Here is a 15,223-nt window from a genome sequence, read left to right as displayed (position 1 = left end):
GCCTCTTTTGTCTTTCTGTTGTACTAATGTAGACTATTTGAATTCTGACTTTTATGATTTCTTCCAGTGAGAGTGATGGCAAGAAGAGCAGTATAGGAAAATTGGTTCTTACCTGCTTATTTTTGTTCCTGTAGTACCACAGATCATTCCTGACTCCTGGGTTTATGCATCTCTGCCAGCAGATGGAGACAGATAAAGTTTAACTGACACTGCTTGATAAGCACTGGTGCCACCTGCAGTTCCTCAGTAATGATATGTACCCAAGCACAAGAACTCACTTGTAAAACTTGGAAAAACTTGTAAAAAACTTGAAAACACTTGTTAAAGCTGTGAAGAAAAATCTGCATAGCAAAAAGAGTACAGCTTGGATGGCCCTCACCATTTTTTAAGATGGTGCCGGCCGTCCATTGCTCCTACCATGTGACAGAGGCCGGCCAATGGCACTGTCACATGGTAAGGGCAAAGGGCCACCAGCGCCATTTTGTTTACTGGCAGCTGACAGCCTGAGAGCGGAAGATCACTCCCGGGACCCCCGCTGGACCATAAGGGACTTTAGGCAAGTTTTGGGGGGAGTCAGGTAAGTCTTGGGGTTAAGTTTTAGGGGGTCGGCAAGCTGCTGGCAGGCGCAAAAGGTAAGACAAAAGTCAGGGGGGGTTAGAGTAGGGCTAAGGGAGGGAACGGTTAGGGGAAGGGGTGGGAAGGTCAGGCGCAGGGGGAGTGAACGGGGGAAGGCAGCGTGGCTCGGCATGCGCAAGGTGCACAATTGTGCACCCCCTTGCGTGCGCCGACCCCCGCGCGCACGTTTTAAAATCTACCCCTAATTGCTTTGCATTCCAGGGTCAAGAGATATTATACTTCCTAATCAGATTTCATACCATAAATATACTTCTCTCTTAAATAGTGTTTACATTTTTTGCATGTTAAACACAATAATCATCTTATCATTTTATATAGCTATTAGTTCACTCACTTGTCAAGAGATTGCAGACACGTACCTGTATTGGGTAACAAGGGTTTTGGTTTTCACAGGTCAGCTGACAGTCTACGCCTTTCGTAAAGGTAGCTCTGCTTGTACTCTGAGGTGTGAAGGCAATGTCATGATCTATGTATTGTCCCCATTCAATGATAATGTGCGAATAGAGGTCATCATTGGTGACAGCCTTGTTAGAGGCATGAATAACTTTTCTTGTCACTTCCCGGACCTAGCAAACAGACAGCAGATTTACTTGGCTTGCCATGCTCTATTGCCTTTCAGAAATGATGCAAGGGAAAAAGAAATCAGCTGGAAAAGCTAGGGGTTTTTTTTTTTCCTATTTTTGTTTAATAATGTTTTCTTGCAATGATGGTGACGGAATCATGCTTCTGTTCAAAGAGTTGAGATGTCAGTGACAGAGAATAGGTCAACATAATTTGCACAGTTCTTTTTTTTCATAGAGCTGCTAACTGGTGATGCATAGGCCTGATCTGTCTCTTTTTGAAATGTTGTATGTTTCATACTGAAATATAATATATTTTCTGATTATCATTTATATTGCCTTTAGGGATTCACATTAATGGTAAAGTTTTCCCAGGGATATTTTGGCTTTAAATTCTGAAGCCGCAGGAATATTATATATAGGTCTTCTGTTTTTTTTTTATTTTTAGGTCTAACAGAAAGCACTGATAAAACATACCTGATGCGAAGAAATATTTATTGGATAAATATCAGAAAAACAGAACTACCTCTACTAATCTCTTACCCTAACCCCCGTGCCACCCCCCCCTCCCTTTCCTAACCTGCATCCTTCACTCTGTTTTGGTGCCTTTAGCATGGTGAGGACTCATTTGCTGCACAGGCTTTAGCAGCTGGTGGACCTCAATTTTCTCCTCCTCCTCCTACCAGATTCCCTCCATAGCTGATCACAATGGTGAGCATCAGAGCTGGCAGTAAGAAGACAGAATAAGTAAGGGCGAGGAGTTTAAGAGATAGTGGGGAGGTTTAGGGGTGGGGAGAAAGTTGTGGACAGGCTAGTGTAGAGAGAAAAGGTGAGGGATGACCTGTCTAGGGGCTTGGGGGTGGGGAAGTGGTAGGATGGAATCATAGGGAAAATACCCCAGAAACAGTGATTTTTGTATCTACATAAAACTAAAATAGCTAAAAGAAGAACATAAGATAAGATGTACCATGTTGTGTCAGACCCAAGGTCCATTGAACCTAATATTCTTTCTCTGTCAGTGGCCAATCTGGCAAATCTCCAAGAGTAAATCCATTCCTTGAGGCTCACTACAGGATAAGGGGTGGCTTTCCTGAGTTTACCTCACTAATAAATTTTATAGACTTTTCTTCTAGGAACTTGTTCAAACCCATTTTAAGCACTGTTATGCTAGATGCCTCAAACACATTTTCCAGCAGCAAAGTTTATAACTTTATTGCACATTCAGTGAAAAAAATACTTTCTCTAATTTATTTTAAATTGTATCCCATAGTCTTAATACTATTTGAAAGGATAAACAACCATTCCTTATTTACCTGTTTCACATTACTTATGATTTTATAAACCTCTGTCATAACCGCTCTGTTGTCTCTTCTCCAAGCTGAAGAGCCCTAACCTGTTTAGTCTTTCTTCATCATGGAGCTGTTCCATTGCTTTATCATTTTTGTTGCCCTTCTGTGTACCTTTTCTACATCTGCTATATCTTTTTATGATAGGTCAACCAGAACTGCATACAATACTCAAGATGTTGTTGCATCATGGATGAATACAGGATCGTTATGATATTCTCTATCCTTTCCAAATAATTCTTAACATTTTTAGACCACTGCCATACACTGAGCTGAGGATTTCAATGTATGGTTCACAATGACTCCAAGATCCTTTTACCGGATAGTGAAGGAAAATTTGGACCCAGCACTGTGTACCTATAGGTAGAATTTACTATAGGTAGGATTTTAAAGTACACCACTTTACACTTGTACACACTAAATTTCATCTGCCATTTCTATCTTTAGTTCCACAGTCTGGCAAGGTCCTTCTCTATTTCGTCATAGTCTGCTCAAGTTTTTGTTTTTTTTTCCATTATTTATTTTACTGATTTTCCAAATTATAACAGTAATAAAGAAAAATAACATGAAATAACATAAAATGAAATGAACAGCTGACATAATGCAAATAATACCTAGAATATATAACTTCCATCACATCTATTTATAAACATCTCTAAAATGTACTTTATATTAGGGATGTGAATCGTTTTTTGACGATTTAAAATATCGTCCGATATATTTTAAATCGTCAAAAATCGTTAGGGCCACGATACAATACCAATTCCCCCGATTTATCGTTAAAAAATCGTAAATCGGGGGAAGGGGTAGGGCAGGAAAACCGGCACACTAAAACCCCCTAAAACCCACCCCCGACCCTTTAAATTAAATCCCCACCCTCCCGAACCCCCCCCCCAAATGCTTTAAATAACCTGGGGATCCAGCGGTGGTCCAGAACGGCGGCGGTCCGGAACGGCCCCCTCAATTGAATCCTGTTGTCTTCAGCCGGCGCCATTTTGCAAAATGGCCGCCGCAAAATGGCGGCGGCCATAGACAAAAATGATTCGACGCAGGAGGTCATTCCGGACCCCCACTGGACTTTTGGCAAGTCTTGTGGGGGTCAGGAGGCCCCCCCAAGCTGGCCAAAAGTTCCTGGGAGTCCAGCGGGGTTCAGGAAGCGATTTCTTGCCGGCGCCATTTTCTGTACGGAAAAAGATTTGCGGCAAGAAATCGCTTCCTGAACCCCGCTAGACTCCCAGGAACTTTTGGCCAGCTTGGGGGGGCCTACTGACCCCCACAAGACTTGCCAAAAGTCCAGCGGGGGTCCGGAACGACCTCCTGCGTCAAATCGTTTTTGTCTATGGCCGCCGCCATTTTGCGGCAGCCATTTTGCAAAATGGCGCCGGCTGAAGACAACAGGATTCAATTGAGGGGGCCGTTCCGGACCGCCGCCGTTCTGGACCACCGCTGGATCCCCAGGTTATTTAAAGCATTTGGGGGGGGGGGGTTCGGGAGGGTGGGGGATTTAATTTAAAGGGTCGGGGGTGCGTTTTAGGGGGTTTTAGTGTGTCGGCTCACGATTTTAATGATTTTCACGATAGTTTACACACCCAAACGGCAACAATACGATTCCCTCCCCCTCCCAGCCGAAATCGATCGTTAAGACGATCAAGGACACGATTCACATCTCTACTTTATATAATCAATAGTAATATAGTACTAACACCAATAAAACTTTGAAAGAGTCTTTGAGATAAACTAATAGGGAGTCATATTCCAAGTTAAATACTCAAAGAAAAGGTTTAACATAGAATTTCCTGCACTGTATATATTCTTAGTTAGATAATGGGGACGAAGTGACTATTTTCCTTTGCGCAATGAAACTTTTCAAATGTTCAGACATAAGAAATACAAAAATTTCCTGATTTTTTTTTACCAAACATTTACACAGAAACCTCAGTGTAAATGAATAACCCAAAGAAATAACCTCTTGGTGAAGAGCCAGAAACTCTTTTCTCCGTATGGGTAGTTAAGGCAAGGTCCAGGAAAATCTTAACCGGTTTATCATGAAATAAAAAGGGATACTTTGAAAAATATTTCTTCATGACCTTATTCAGGTCTAGGTATCTTATAAACAGGCCGATACAGTATTGTTAGCTTGTAAGCCTGCACTGTTAGCCTGTTAGCACACTGTTAGCCTGCTATTGGACGCGCGTTTTCCCTTACCCCTTATTCAGTAAGGGGAGGAAAACGCGCGTCCAACCCTCGGCACCTAATAGCGCCCTTATGGCCCTATTAGGTATGCGCGCGGGATACAGTAAGTAAAATGTGTAGCCAAGCCGCACATTTTACTTTCAGAAATTAGCGTCGACCCAAAGGTTGGCGCTAATTTCTTCCGGCGCCGGGAAAGTGCACAGAAAAGCAGTAAAAACTGCTTTTCTGTGCACCCTCCGACTTAATATCATGGCAATATTAAGTCTGAGGTCCCGAAGAGTAAAAAAAAAATAAATTTGAATTCGGCCCGCGGCTGTCGGGCTGAAAACCGGACGCTCAATTTTACCGGTGTCCGGTTTCCGAGCCCGTAGCTGTCAGCGGGCTCGAGAACCGATGCCAGCAAAATTGAGCGTCAGCTGTCAAACCTGCTGACAGCCGCCGCTCCTGTCAAAAAGGAGGCGCTAGGGACACGATAGTGTCCCTAGCGCCTCCTTTTCCCCGTTTCTACAGCGCCACCTAATTTGCATAGTGAATCGCACACACCGGCGAGGGGCCGGTGCGCGCGCCGGGAGAGCGGGCGTTCGTCTGCTCTCCCGCGGACTTTACTGTATCGGCCCGAAAGGAAACTAATAGTGTGCTCCAATCTATCACTTGATTAGAATTTTCTAAGAAATCTGTAAGATTTCTAAGAAATCTGAATTACCTTTTCCCTGAAAAGGTAATTCAGGTGTATTTAAATTTGAAATTCTTAGGTAGGAAATAACAAACATTAACATTTGGAAGATCAATTTCATCAAAACCCAATACTGTCTGTTGCTTCACTAACTTCTGCAGCATTATATAAGTGGAATTACAGTGGATGCCAACATTTTGAATCAGATGGTTTTGAGGCATCCAAAATTCTTACTTCTCACAGCTACCCTGCCTTCACATTTCAATAAAAATGCCTTGCTATTTTCCTATACTTTTCTATCAGGTTCTTCAGGAATGGATTCCCATTGTCACTGATGATTGCCATGGGCCCCAGCCCCAGGGCATTGCTCACTGCCAGGTACAACAAGTGGGCAAAACAACAGATACCATGAAAGCCTCAATCGCTTATTGCCTTTACCATATATGTTCCATAGTCTACCACAAAGAAACCTGCCTGAAGAATCCTGCCTCTCCGGACTAGTTGTCAAATCTATAGCATATTACATGTAGTATGGGGTCTATGCATCAACTGATACTTCACCCTGACAGAGCTGCTTCCAGTCCCTGCTTCAGCCAGGTCCCACCTGTGTGCCATCAGGGAGAGGTAAGAGTGCATAGCATTTATGCTGGTCTAGATATTTCAGGTGAAATACATGCTATTCCTCTCAGCCACCACCATCTGCATACACTGGTTGTTCAGGGTTGGGATGACCTTCCTACTAAATATAGTCCTGGAGGTGACTTTGTAAGTGGGGGCTAACACATGCAGCAGAATGAAAGAAACAAAGCAACTAGCCAATATGTACCTTGAAATAATCAAACAGCTCCTAAATCAGATGGAATTGGTAACAAACATTGACAAAACTGAATTCTTATACCTTGAACGGAAAAACATTCACCCAACACAAACTACAATCAAAATCAATAATAAGCAAGATGTGGAACTAGCAATAAAAGTACAGAATCTAGGGGTTATAGTGGACCCTGAGTTAAGCATGAAACAGCACATCTCACAGAAAATAAAAGAAGGATACAGTAAACTAATGACTCTTAGAAGACTGAAACCCTTGCTAACACTAAACAACTTTCGCACAATCCTCCAGGCACTGATATTTGCAAGCACAGACTATTGTAACTCACTATTACTAGGGCTACCACAATCTACGCTAAGGCCGCTGCAAATACTACAAAACTCCGCTGCGCGAATTTTGACTGGCAAAAAAAGAAGGGACCACATAACTGGAACACTTGCCGAACTACATTGGCTCCCAATCGAACAAAGAATACAATACAAGGTTCTATGTATAATTCATAAGCTTATACATGAGGAAAAAGCCGACTGGCTTAACACAGCACTGCGCGTACATGTCCCACACAGAAATCTAAGATCTGCGAATAAGGCTCTACTAACTGTCCCCTCTGTCAAATCAGCTCGCCTCACTCAAGTAAGGGAAAGAGCACTGTCATGGGCTGGCCCTGTACTATAGAACACCATGCCTCTCGAACTAAGGCTCCAGAGAAATTTGAAAATCTTTAAATCTAACCTGAAAACATGGCTCTATAAACAAGCTTTCGATAAAGACAAAGAGAAGGAGAAAAACAATTGATTAATATGGATGCACCAAACAAACACACGTTAATGTTAATTTTGTACTGCTGATAAAATGTCATACCAAACTGATTAGCTTAACTTAAACAAATAGCTGATTATACTTTACTGTTACCGTACTATGATGGCACATGATTAATTTGTAATCTATACCACTCATAATTTTTATCGTGCCTATATGTAAACCGTTGTGATGGTTATCCAACTTAACGACGATATAGAAGAGTTTTTTAAATAAATAAAATAAATACCACACTATTTTCTCTATGGTGGATTCTAGCTTTGGATGCATCTCTTAGAAATGCTGGCCTACCACCTGACTAGTGGATGGGACCATGGAATCAGCTTGGGAAAAAGTATTTTCCTTTTCAAACTCTTTCCTCTGGTTTTTAATTGGAGTGGCAGTAGGGGTCCTTTAAGAGAGTACTACCACCCTCCCCTGATATCAGTGCTAGTGGGTACTGCTTCTGCAGGTGATACTGAATAAAAGTATTTGTCAGATGCCCCATTTGCTTCCCTCAAATTATATCCTACCTGCAGTGAATACACCAAGAAAACATGGGTCCTCCCAAACTTTAAAGTTCCTCCAGAACAAGGATTTCTTCCATGATCCCTTTTCTGCATATTTGGGATCTGTTGTTGGCACTGGAATTGAGGTAGAGGGTGGACTTGAGGAAAAATGCCAGGGACATCATTATGCTCTCTACTTGCACTGCCTGCTCTTCCTGGAGGTTGATCTCAACATTATCTGTGTTATCACTCTCCCTTATCATCTCACTGGAAGCTAAGCCACTAGTGAGTAAACTTCCCAAATTGTCTTCAGCTATTAGGTCTTCAATATCTTCTGATTCAGAAAATCCTAGACAAAATTCTTCCTGTGAATCATTTGGTAAAAATCTGCCTTCACTGCCTCAGAAACAGGAACTAAAAAGGAGCACACTGCTGATTTTGGGCATTGCACTTCTGTTACTCCTGCTCTACTAATGCCAGTCCTGGATGGCTCACCCATATTTTACTTCTGCTCCATAACAAGAGGGAGAGGAGTATGCAGCAATGGCATATGCTCTCTACATTTCAGTTTCTTCTGTGTTGAACTGCCTTTTTCTCCTGCCATTCTGGACTTAAAAATGTCCTCCTTAAATTTAGTTGTAGGACTGTTTTCTTTTATTACTGCTTCTGCCAGCCCTGCCAAACATCCTATCCTCTTCTTTTTCCTGACTTGATGGAATTTGTTGAAATGAACTGTCCAATGGGAGTTTGGGTATTACAAATGAATTTATTGATAATGTACCTGTACCCCCACTCACAGTACCACTTACTGTATGGAGAATTGTCTGTCACACAGCCACAAACATATATGCAGTGTTTGTGTGCTGTGCTGTGTGCACTAGCGCTGACTGACTCCACACACAAATTAACTGTTAAACTCCAACTGACAAAAATACTGGTAGCTTGAAAAAACTCTTTTCTTCAATCTCTGAGTTTTCAATACTTACCTCACTGGGGCTGAGACATATAGAGGCAAAAAAAAAATCACTAGCATTCCTGAAACTGGAATCTCCATACTGTATCCCACCCTTGTTAGGTTTTGTAGGTTTTGTGGACCCTTGGCCCGAGGTGAGAGTTGACATTCCCTGAAGGGTTGAGCCCCACAGAGCCCCATCATCAGGAGGCAAGGTGGAATGGACACACAGGCAACTGGACCACAGCTGTGGCCTAGGAAAAAGGAGGTGTATACGAGTAATCTGTGTTACAACCACATGATCGCAGGTACCTGCACTGAAGCAAGGAGCAGTGTCTGATAGAAACAGTTCCAAGTATTGCAGTGCTGGGCAGGTCAGGAGATAGGATATACCAGAGGAAGGATATCCAATGCAGAGATGCACAGAGCAGGCCCAAGGAGCGGGAAAGCGTAGAGACAGGATCTCTGGTGTGGTAACGCTGAGGCTACCCTGAGGAGTGGGGAAGTGTGGAGACAGGATCTCTGGCATGGTAACACTGAGGCTACTCCAAGGAGTGGGGAAGTATGGAGACAGGATCTCTGGTGAAGTAGCACTGAGGCTACCCCCAGGAGCGGGACAACACAGAGACAGAATCCCAGGCAGGGAAGCGCAGAGCAGGCCCCCGAGGAGTGGGTACCCAGAACCAGAGTCCACAGTCAGAGAGCAGAGATCCAAGGCAGGAACCGTAGATCCAGAGAACAGGTACAAGCACCAGAGAAGCTCAGGGAACTCATTGCCAAGTCGGTTAGCACAGGACAAAGAAGGTGCTTAAATATCTCAGGCTAGTAATGTCATCAGCTGGGGACGATCCTGGAGTTCCCACCATTGGGCCTTTAAAGGAAGGAGAAATGGCATGTGTGAGCATGCTTAGGGAGGCCCGGTGTCGAAGTGTAGGTTGGCAGCATCCCAGCCACCACGTGGAGCACAGAGAGCCAGGAGGAATGCGGCGGTAGCAGTTGGCCATGGCCACGAGTTCACCAGGATTGGAGAGCCAGGCATGACATGATGTGAGTTGGGTCAGCCACAGATGGCCATGGCCAACGGTCATAACAGTACCCCTCTTCCTAAGGCCCTCCCCTGGGGTTTGGTTTTCTGAGGATGTGTGGCATGGAATTGTTTGATGAGATCCTTGGCAGGCTCCCAACTGTTCTCTTCTGTCCCAAAGCCCTCCCAAGACAGGAGGTACTCCCACTTCTTTACACGTTTCCTCACATCAATGACATCTTGGACTTGGTATGTCATGTCCGCTTCGGATGACAGTGATTGAGGGTCCAGTGGCTTCTTGGAGAATCCAGACAATATCAAAGGTTTTATTAGAAATATATGGAAGGCATTGTGGATCTTGAGAGAGGAGAGAAGCTGAAGTTTGTAGGTGACTGGACCCAAATGGTGGAGCACTGGAAAAGGACCGATGTACCTGGGAGCAAAGTGAGCTGAAGGAAGCTTGAGCCAGATAAATCAGGTGCTGAGTCACACCTTGTTGCCTGGTTTAAACTGGGGAGCTTCACGGTGATGTGCATCAAAGAACTTTTTAGCCCTTTAAGCTGCTTGCTGTAGCAACTGTTTTGTGCTGTTCCAGAGTTGATGTAACTCCTGGGCGGTCGACTGGTGAGGGAACAGATAATGGAAGCGGTAGTGGCACAAGATGCTGACGTCCATAGGCTACCTGGAAAGGTGAAGAACTGGTAGATGAGGACAGATGTGAATTCAAGGCAAATTCAGCCCAAGGAAAGGAGGTGGGGACCAATCATTCTGCCGGAGGTTAACATAGGCCCAAAGAAATTGTTTAACAGTCCTGTTAGTTCTCTCTGCTTGCCCATTGGCTTGGGGGTGATAAGCAGAGGTGAAATCTAAGGAGACGTTGAACTTTTTGCAGAGAGACCTCCAGAATCGGGCAGTAAACTGGACTCCGCAGTACCAAAGGATATGTTTTGGAAGACCGTGGAGCCGGAACACATGGCGGATAAACAATTGCACAAGTTGCAGTGCCGAAGGGAGGCCAGGCAGAATCACGAAGTGGGCTATTTTGGAAAATTGGTCAACAGTGACTCAAATGGTATTGTTGCCCCCAGAGGGAGGAAGGTCCACAATAAAATCCATCATGATATGGGTCCACGGTTCACTCAGGATAGACAGCGGTTACAAGAGTCCCCATGAGCATCCCACTGGAGGCTTGTGGTGTGAGCAAGTGGGACAAGACTCCACATAGGCCTGTGCATCCTTTATAGTAGGACACCAATAAAACCGCTGGAGAGTGGCCAGCATCCTAGACTTCCTAGGGTGTCCTGCGGTCAGGGAGTCATGAGCCCACAGAGGACCCTCCAGCGTAGTTGACGAGGAACCACCATCTTCCCAGGTGGAACCGTAAAGGTGGCAGTCAGGATGACCTTAGCAGGGTTGATTATATGCTGTGGAGTGTCTGGTACATCCTCCGGAACGAAGGATCTGGAGAGGGCACAGCAGGAAGTTAAATTGGGTAAAAAAGGGCCCAATGGGGCTGATGATGGTTCAAACGCTGAGCACGGTGTAAATACTCAAGGTTTTTGTGGTCTGTATATACTGTGATCTGATGCTGGGCTCCCTCGAGCTAGGGACACTATTCCTCAAAGGCTAGCTTAATAGCCTGCAGCTCCTTATCCCCTATTGTGTAGTTCCACTCCACAGGGGAAAAGCATCTGGAAAAGAAGGAGCAAGGATGTAAGGTATGGGTAGTGGAGTACTGGTTTAGGACCACCCCATCTCCAACGTCAGAAGCATCGACCTCGACAATGAATAGGCATCTGGGATCCAGATGACGGAGACATGGCTCACGGAGAAAGGTGGTCTTGAAATCCTGGAAGGCAGTCATGGCCTCGGGTGACCAATAGGAAGGATTAGCCCCCTTGCAAGTCAAGGCTCTGAGTGGTGCGGTCAGAGTGGAGTAATGATGAATGATGGACTGGTAGTAATTGGCAAAGCCAAGGAATCTTTGTAAGGATCGAAGGCCCGTAGGCTGAGGCCAATCGCGAATGCTTCTCAACTTCTGGGGGTCCATTCTGAAACCTTGACTGGAAAAGTGTTCTTTCGAGCACGACATTCTCCTGCTCGAAAGAACACTTTTTGAGTTTGGCATAGAGCTGGTTGTCTCATAGGCACAGGAGGATGTGAGAGATGTCATGGTGGTGGCTTTGTAAGTCTTTGGTATAACATATCCCTGAAGACTTTGTTCATCAAATTCTGGAAGACAGCAGGGGCGTTGCAAAGGCTAAACGGCATCAAAGGTTTTCAAAGTGGCTGTCTCGAGTATTAAATGTTGTCTTCCATTCATCTCCTTTGTGGATTTGAACTAAGTTATAGGCTCCCCTGAGGTCCAATTTGGAGAAGATTTTTGCTCCCTGAAGCCTGTCAAAAAGTTCAGAAATTAACGGTAGTGGATAGCGGTCTTTCAGGGTGATCTTGTTCAAACCCTGGTAGTCGATGCAGGGAAGGAGCGAACCATCTTTTTTCCCCACAAAGAAAAAACTCGCTCCAGTGGGAGACTTGGAGGGTCGAATGAACCCCTTAGCCAGATTCTCGCAGATGTACTCCGACATGGCCTGAGTCTCTGTGAGTGACAATGGGTAGATTCTACCCTGAGGAGGCTTAGTGTTAGGTAACAAGTTGATTGGGCAATCATAGGTATGATGCGGAGGCAGAGTGTCCACGGTCTTCTTGGAGAACACATCTGCATGATGAGTATTGCAGGGGAAGGACAGGAGGTGAAAGCGAAGTACTAAGGGAAGGAAAAGGTGAGACAGGCTCCAGACAGTTGGCATGACAGGAGGAAGGCCAGCGGGAAAGTTGTAAGGTGGCCCAGTCAAACTGTGGGGTATGCTGTTGTAGCCAGGGCAGTCCTAAGACCACAGGATGTATGACCTTGTCCAGAATGTGGAAGGAGATGGACTCCATGTGCAGGGACCCAGTGTGGAGAAGAATAGGAGCTGTGGTGTGTGTAACCTGACCAGGTAGTGGCTCTCCATGAATGGAAGAAAGGAGTAATGGTACTGGGGAGCGGATGGTGGGAACCTAGATGTATTCCGTCAATTGTTTTGAAATAAAATTTCCACCAGCAACAGAGTCCACACGAGCAAGGATATGGAACTCCTGATTGTCCAGCTTGATGGAGATTGGTAGTGTCAATGGAAGAGAAGGTGAAGTCAGGCCTAGGAGCAGTCCTCCTGCTGAACCTAGGCTTGGGATTTTCCTGGACAGACGGGGCATGTGGCTAAGGCATGTCCGGATTTGCCACAATATAAGCAGAGGCCTGATTGTTGGCGGCAGCAGCGGCGTTCCTTGGGTGAAAGCCAGCTCCGGCCCATTTGCATAGGTTCTTCCTCAGCTTTGTTTTGAGCTGAGTTCAGCCTGGGGGAAGACGAGTGTTGAATGTGGGATGAGTTTGACGTAGATCTTCTGGATGCTCGGGTCTCCTGTGAATGCTCCTGCAGATGGCAGTCAATCCGCCCAGCAAGATCTATCAATGAGTCCAGAGATGCAGACAATTTGCAGGCTGCCAACTCATCTTTGATTCGAGAGCTCAATCCCTTGAGAAAAATAGATCAGAGGCAGTCAGGGTCTCAATAGAGTTCTGACGACAGGGTCCAGAATTCTATGACATAATCTGTCAAAGGTCGGGTGCACTGTTGGAGATGAAGAAGCATGGATCCAGAAGTGGATTTTCTGCCAGGGTCATAGAAGATGGAGCGAAATAGTGCAAGAAACCCAGGTCAGGTCACCATGCTCCCAGAGGGGTGAAGCCCAGCTAAGGCCTTGCCATCCAGGAGAGAAAAGGTGTAAGTAGTCTTGGTAATCACGTCTGGGAAATAAGCCGGTTGCAGGCAGAAGTGCATGTTACATTGGTTCAGGAAACCTCTGCACATAAGTAGGTCTCCAGAAAAGCGTGGAGGAGCCAACAACAGCACAGTCGGCCAAGGAACCGGCTTAGAGGTGGAAGGGTTGAGCTTGGGGGACATCGTGGTAGCAGTCACAGCGGCGTCCAATCATGTGTTCAAGTTGTCTATGGCAGCTGCTAGTTTTTCCAGGAACCTTTGTTGCTCGCTGATTTTTTGTGCCAGGCCAGGAATGACCTGAATAGCTGAGACCTCTGCCAGGTCCATGGACTTCTCTACAACTTCCAAATGTCAAGGAAACCCCTTGATACGTGGTTTGTGTGCGGTTGCTATTAATGGACCAATCATTCTGTAGCTGGCCTGTAAATAGCTCCCGTATTTTATTCCTTAATTTCCTTATTCAACAATTTTCTTTTTAAATTTCAATTTTGCAATTTTTATTCAATTGTCTGTGCTTTTGTTTTCCTGGTATGCGGTCTGACCCACCATTCACTTATCATTGTCCTTTATTGGGTACTTTTCTTATCTTCAAAATGCCAAATTGCTACCACTGTTCATGGGTCCAACTCCGCTTGCCCGACAATGGCCATGTTTCGGCAGCGCTCTGCCTGCTTCAGGGACAACGGGAAAAAACCTCTATTGTATCCGTGATACGGGTCCACCGTTAGAAAAGCACATGGATTTATTTCCGCGTGTAAAGTCTTTGAAGTGAGCGGTGCCTTCATGTGTTAATCCATGGACTTGGCAACCTGTTAGGTTTTGTAGGTTTTGTGGACCATTGGCCCGAGGTGGGAGTTGACAACCCTGACCCTCCTCCAAGTGAAAAATCAAATCAGAAGCATTGCACAACCTCTTTTTCTGGTACAATGAGTGAGACAGGTCAGCACAGAAAAGATTAGAAATAGCCCTTTACGAGTGCCAAATCCAAAAGTTAAGCTTTTTAATACAGTGAAAGCTTCTACTAGCATGTCCTTCTCTGTGAAGAGCTAGAGAGGAAATGCAACCTTCTTCCTGAGCATGCTCAGACTTTACAGTGGGAGAACATCAGTGTAACTTGATCCAGATAGCAGCTATATGCTATTTAAAAAGATATGGCACTGTGATTTTTCCTCTGGCTAGTCTCCTTACCAACTTGTTCTGCCTAGGTCTGATAAGGTGGCAAGGTCACACAGGCAAGAGAGCTGGTTGCAATAGTTAACTGATGCTTTTTTCTTCTCAACAGTGCACAGCCATAGACTTTAATGGACTATAGAAATGAATGGGAATCATAAACAAATGAGACAAAGATTATTTGTTTCATTTGTGGGAGCTCTCCAGCCATTTCAGAGGCCATGAAAGAAACAAATATGGGTTCATTTGCTATCTTTCCTATTCATTTCTATGGTTCATTGAAGTTTATTTCAAATGAATGCACAAGTCATTCTACCCTCCATTGTCTCAGGTAAAAACATAGGGGGTAATTTTCAAACGAGTTATTCATGTAAATGTTACATGCTATTGTAGCAATTTTCAAAAGTCATTTATTCGAATAAAGTGCACTTCCTCGAGTAAATCTTATGGAGAGTTCAATTGCATATACTGTAGCAATTTTCAAAAACCCACTTATTCAAGTAAATGTTTTTTAAAATCAGTCACATAAAGGTATATTTTAAAAGAACCGCACAGATGCCCACGTGCGCGCGGTTCCTGGCATGCACAGATGGATGTGCCGATTTTATAACGTGTGCACATTGACATGTGCATTTTATAAAATTGGCTTCCCGCGTTCACATGCGCGCTTGATTTTAATCCAATCCAATCCAATAATGGAGCGGACTGG

The 15,223-nt window shown here is 44.7% G+C and overlaps 1 protein-coding gene across 1 annotated transcript in view; it reads right to left on the bottom strand.

Annotated features, from left to right (window-relative positions):
• TPO (thyroid peroxidase) overlaps nucleotides 1–15,223 on the bottom strand; it is a 139,424-nt gene that overhangs the window by 60,166 nt on the left and 64,035 nt on the right. The window contains exon 7 of the mRNA XM_029596874.1: nucleotides 996–1,202. Coding sequence (XP_029452734.1) covers nucleotides 996–1,202 — 207 coding nt within the window. The remainder of the gene's footprint in view (nucleotides 1–995; nucleotides 1,203–15,223) is intronic.

Source organism: Rhinatrema bivittatum, chromosome 3 (assembly GCF_901001135.1).
Source record: "Rhinatrema bivittatum chromosome 3, aRhiBiv1.1, whole genome shotgun sequence".
NCBI lineage: Eukaryota > Metazoa > Chordata > Amphibia > Gymnophiona > Rhinatrematidae > Rhinatrema > Rhinatrema bivittatum.
This window is presented reverse-complemented; position numbering and strand designations above follow the sequence as displayed.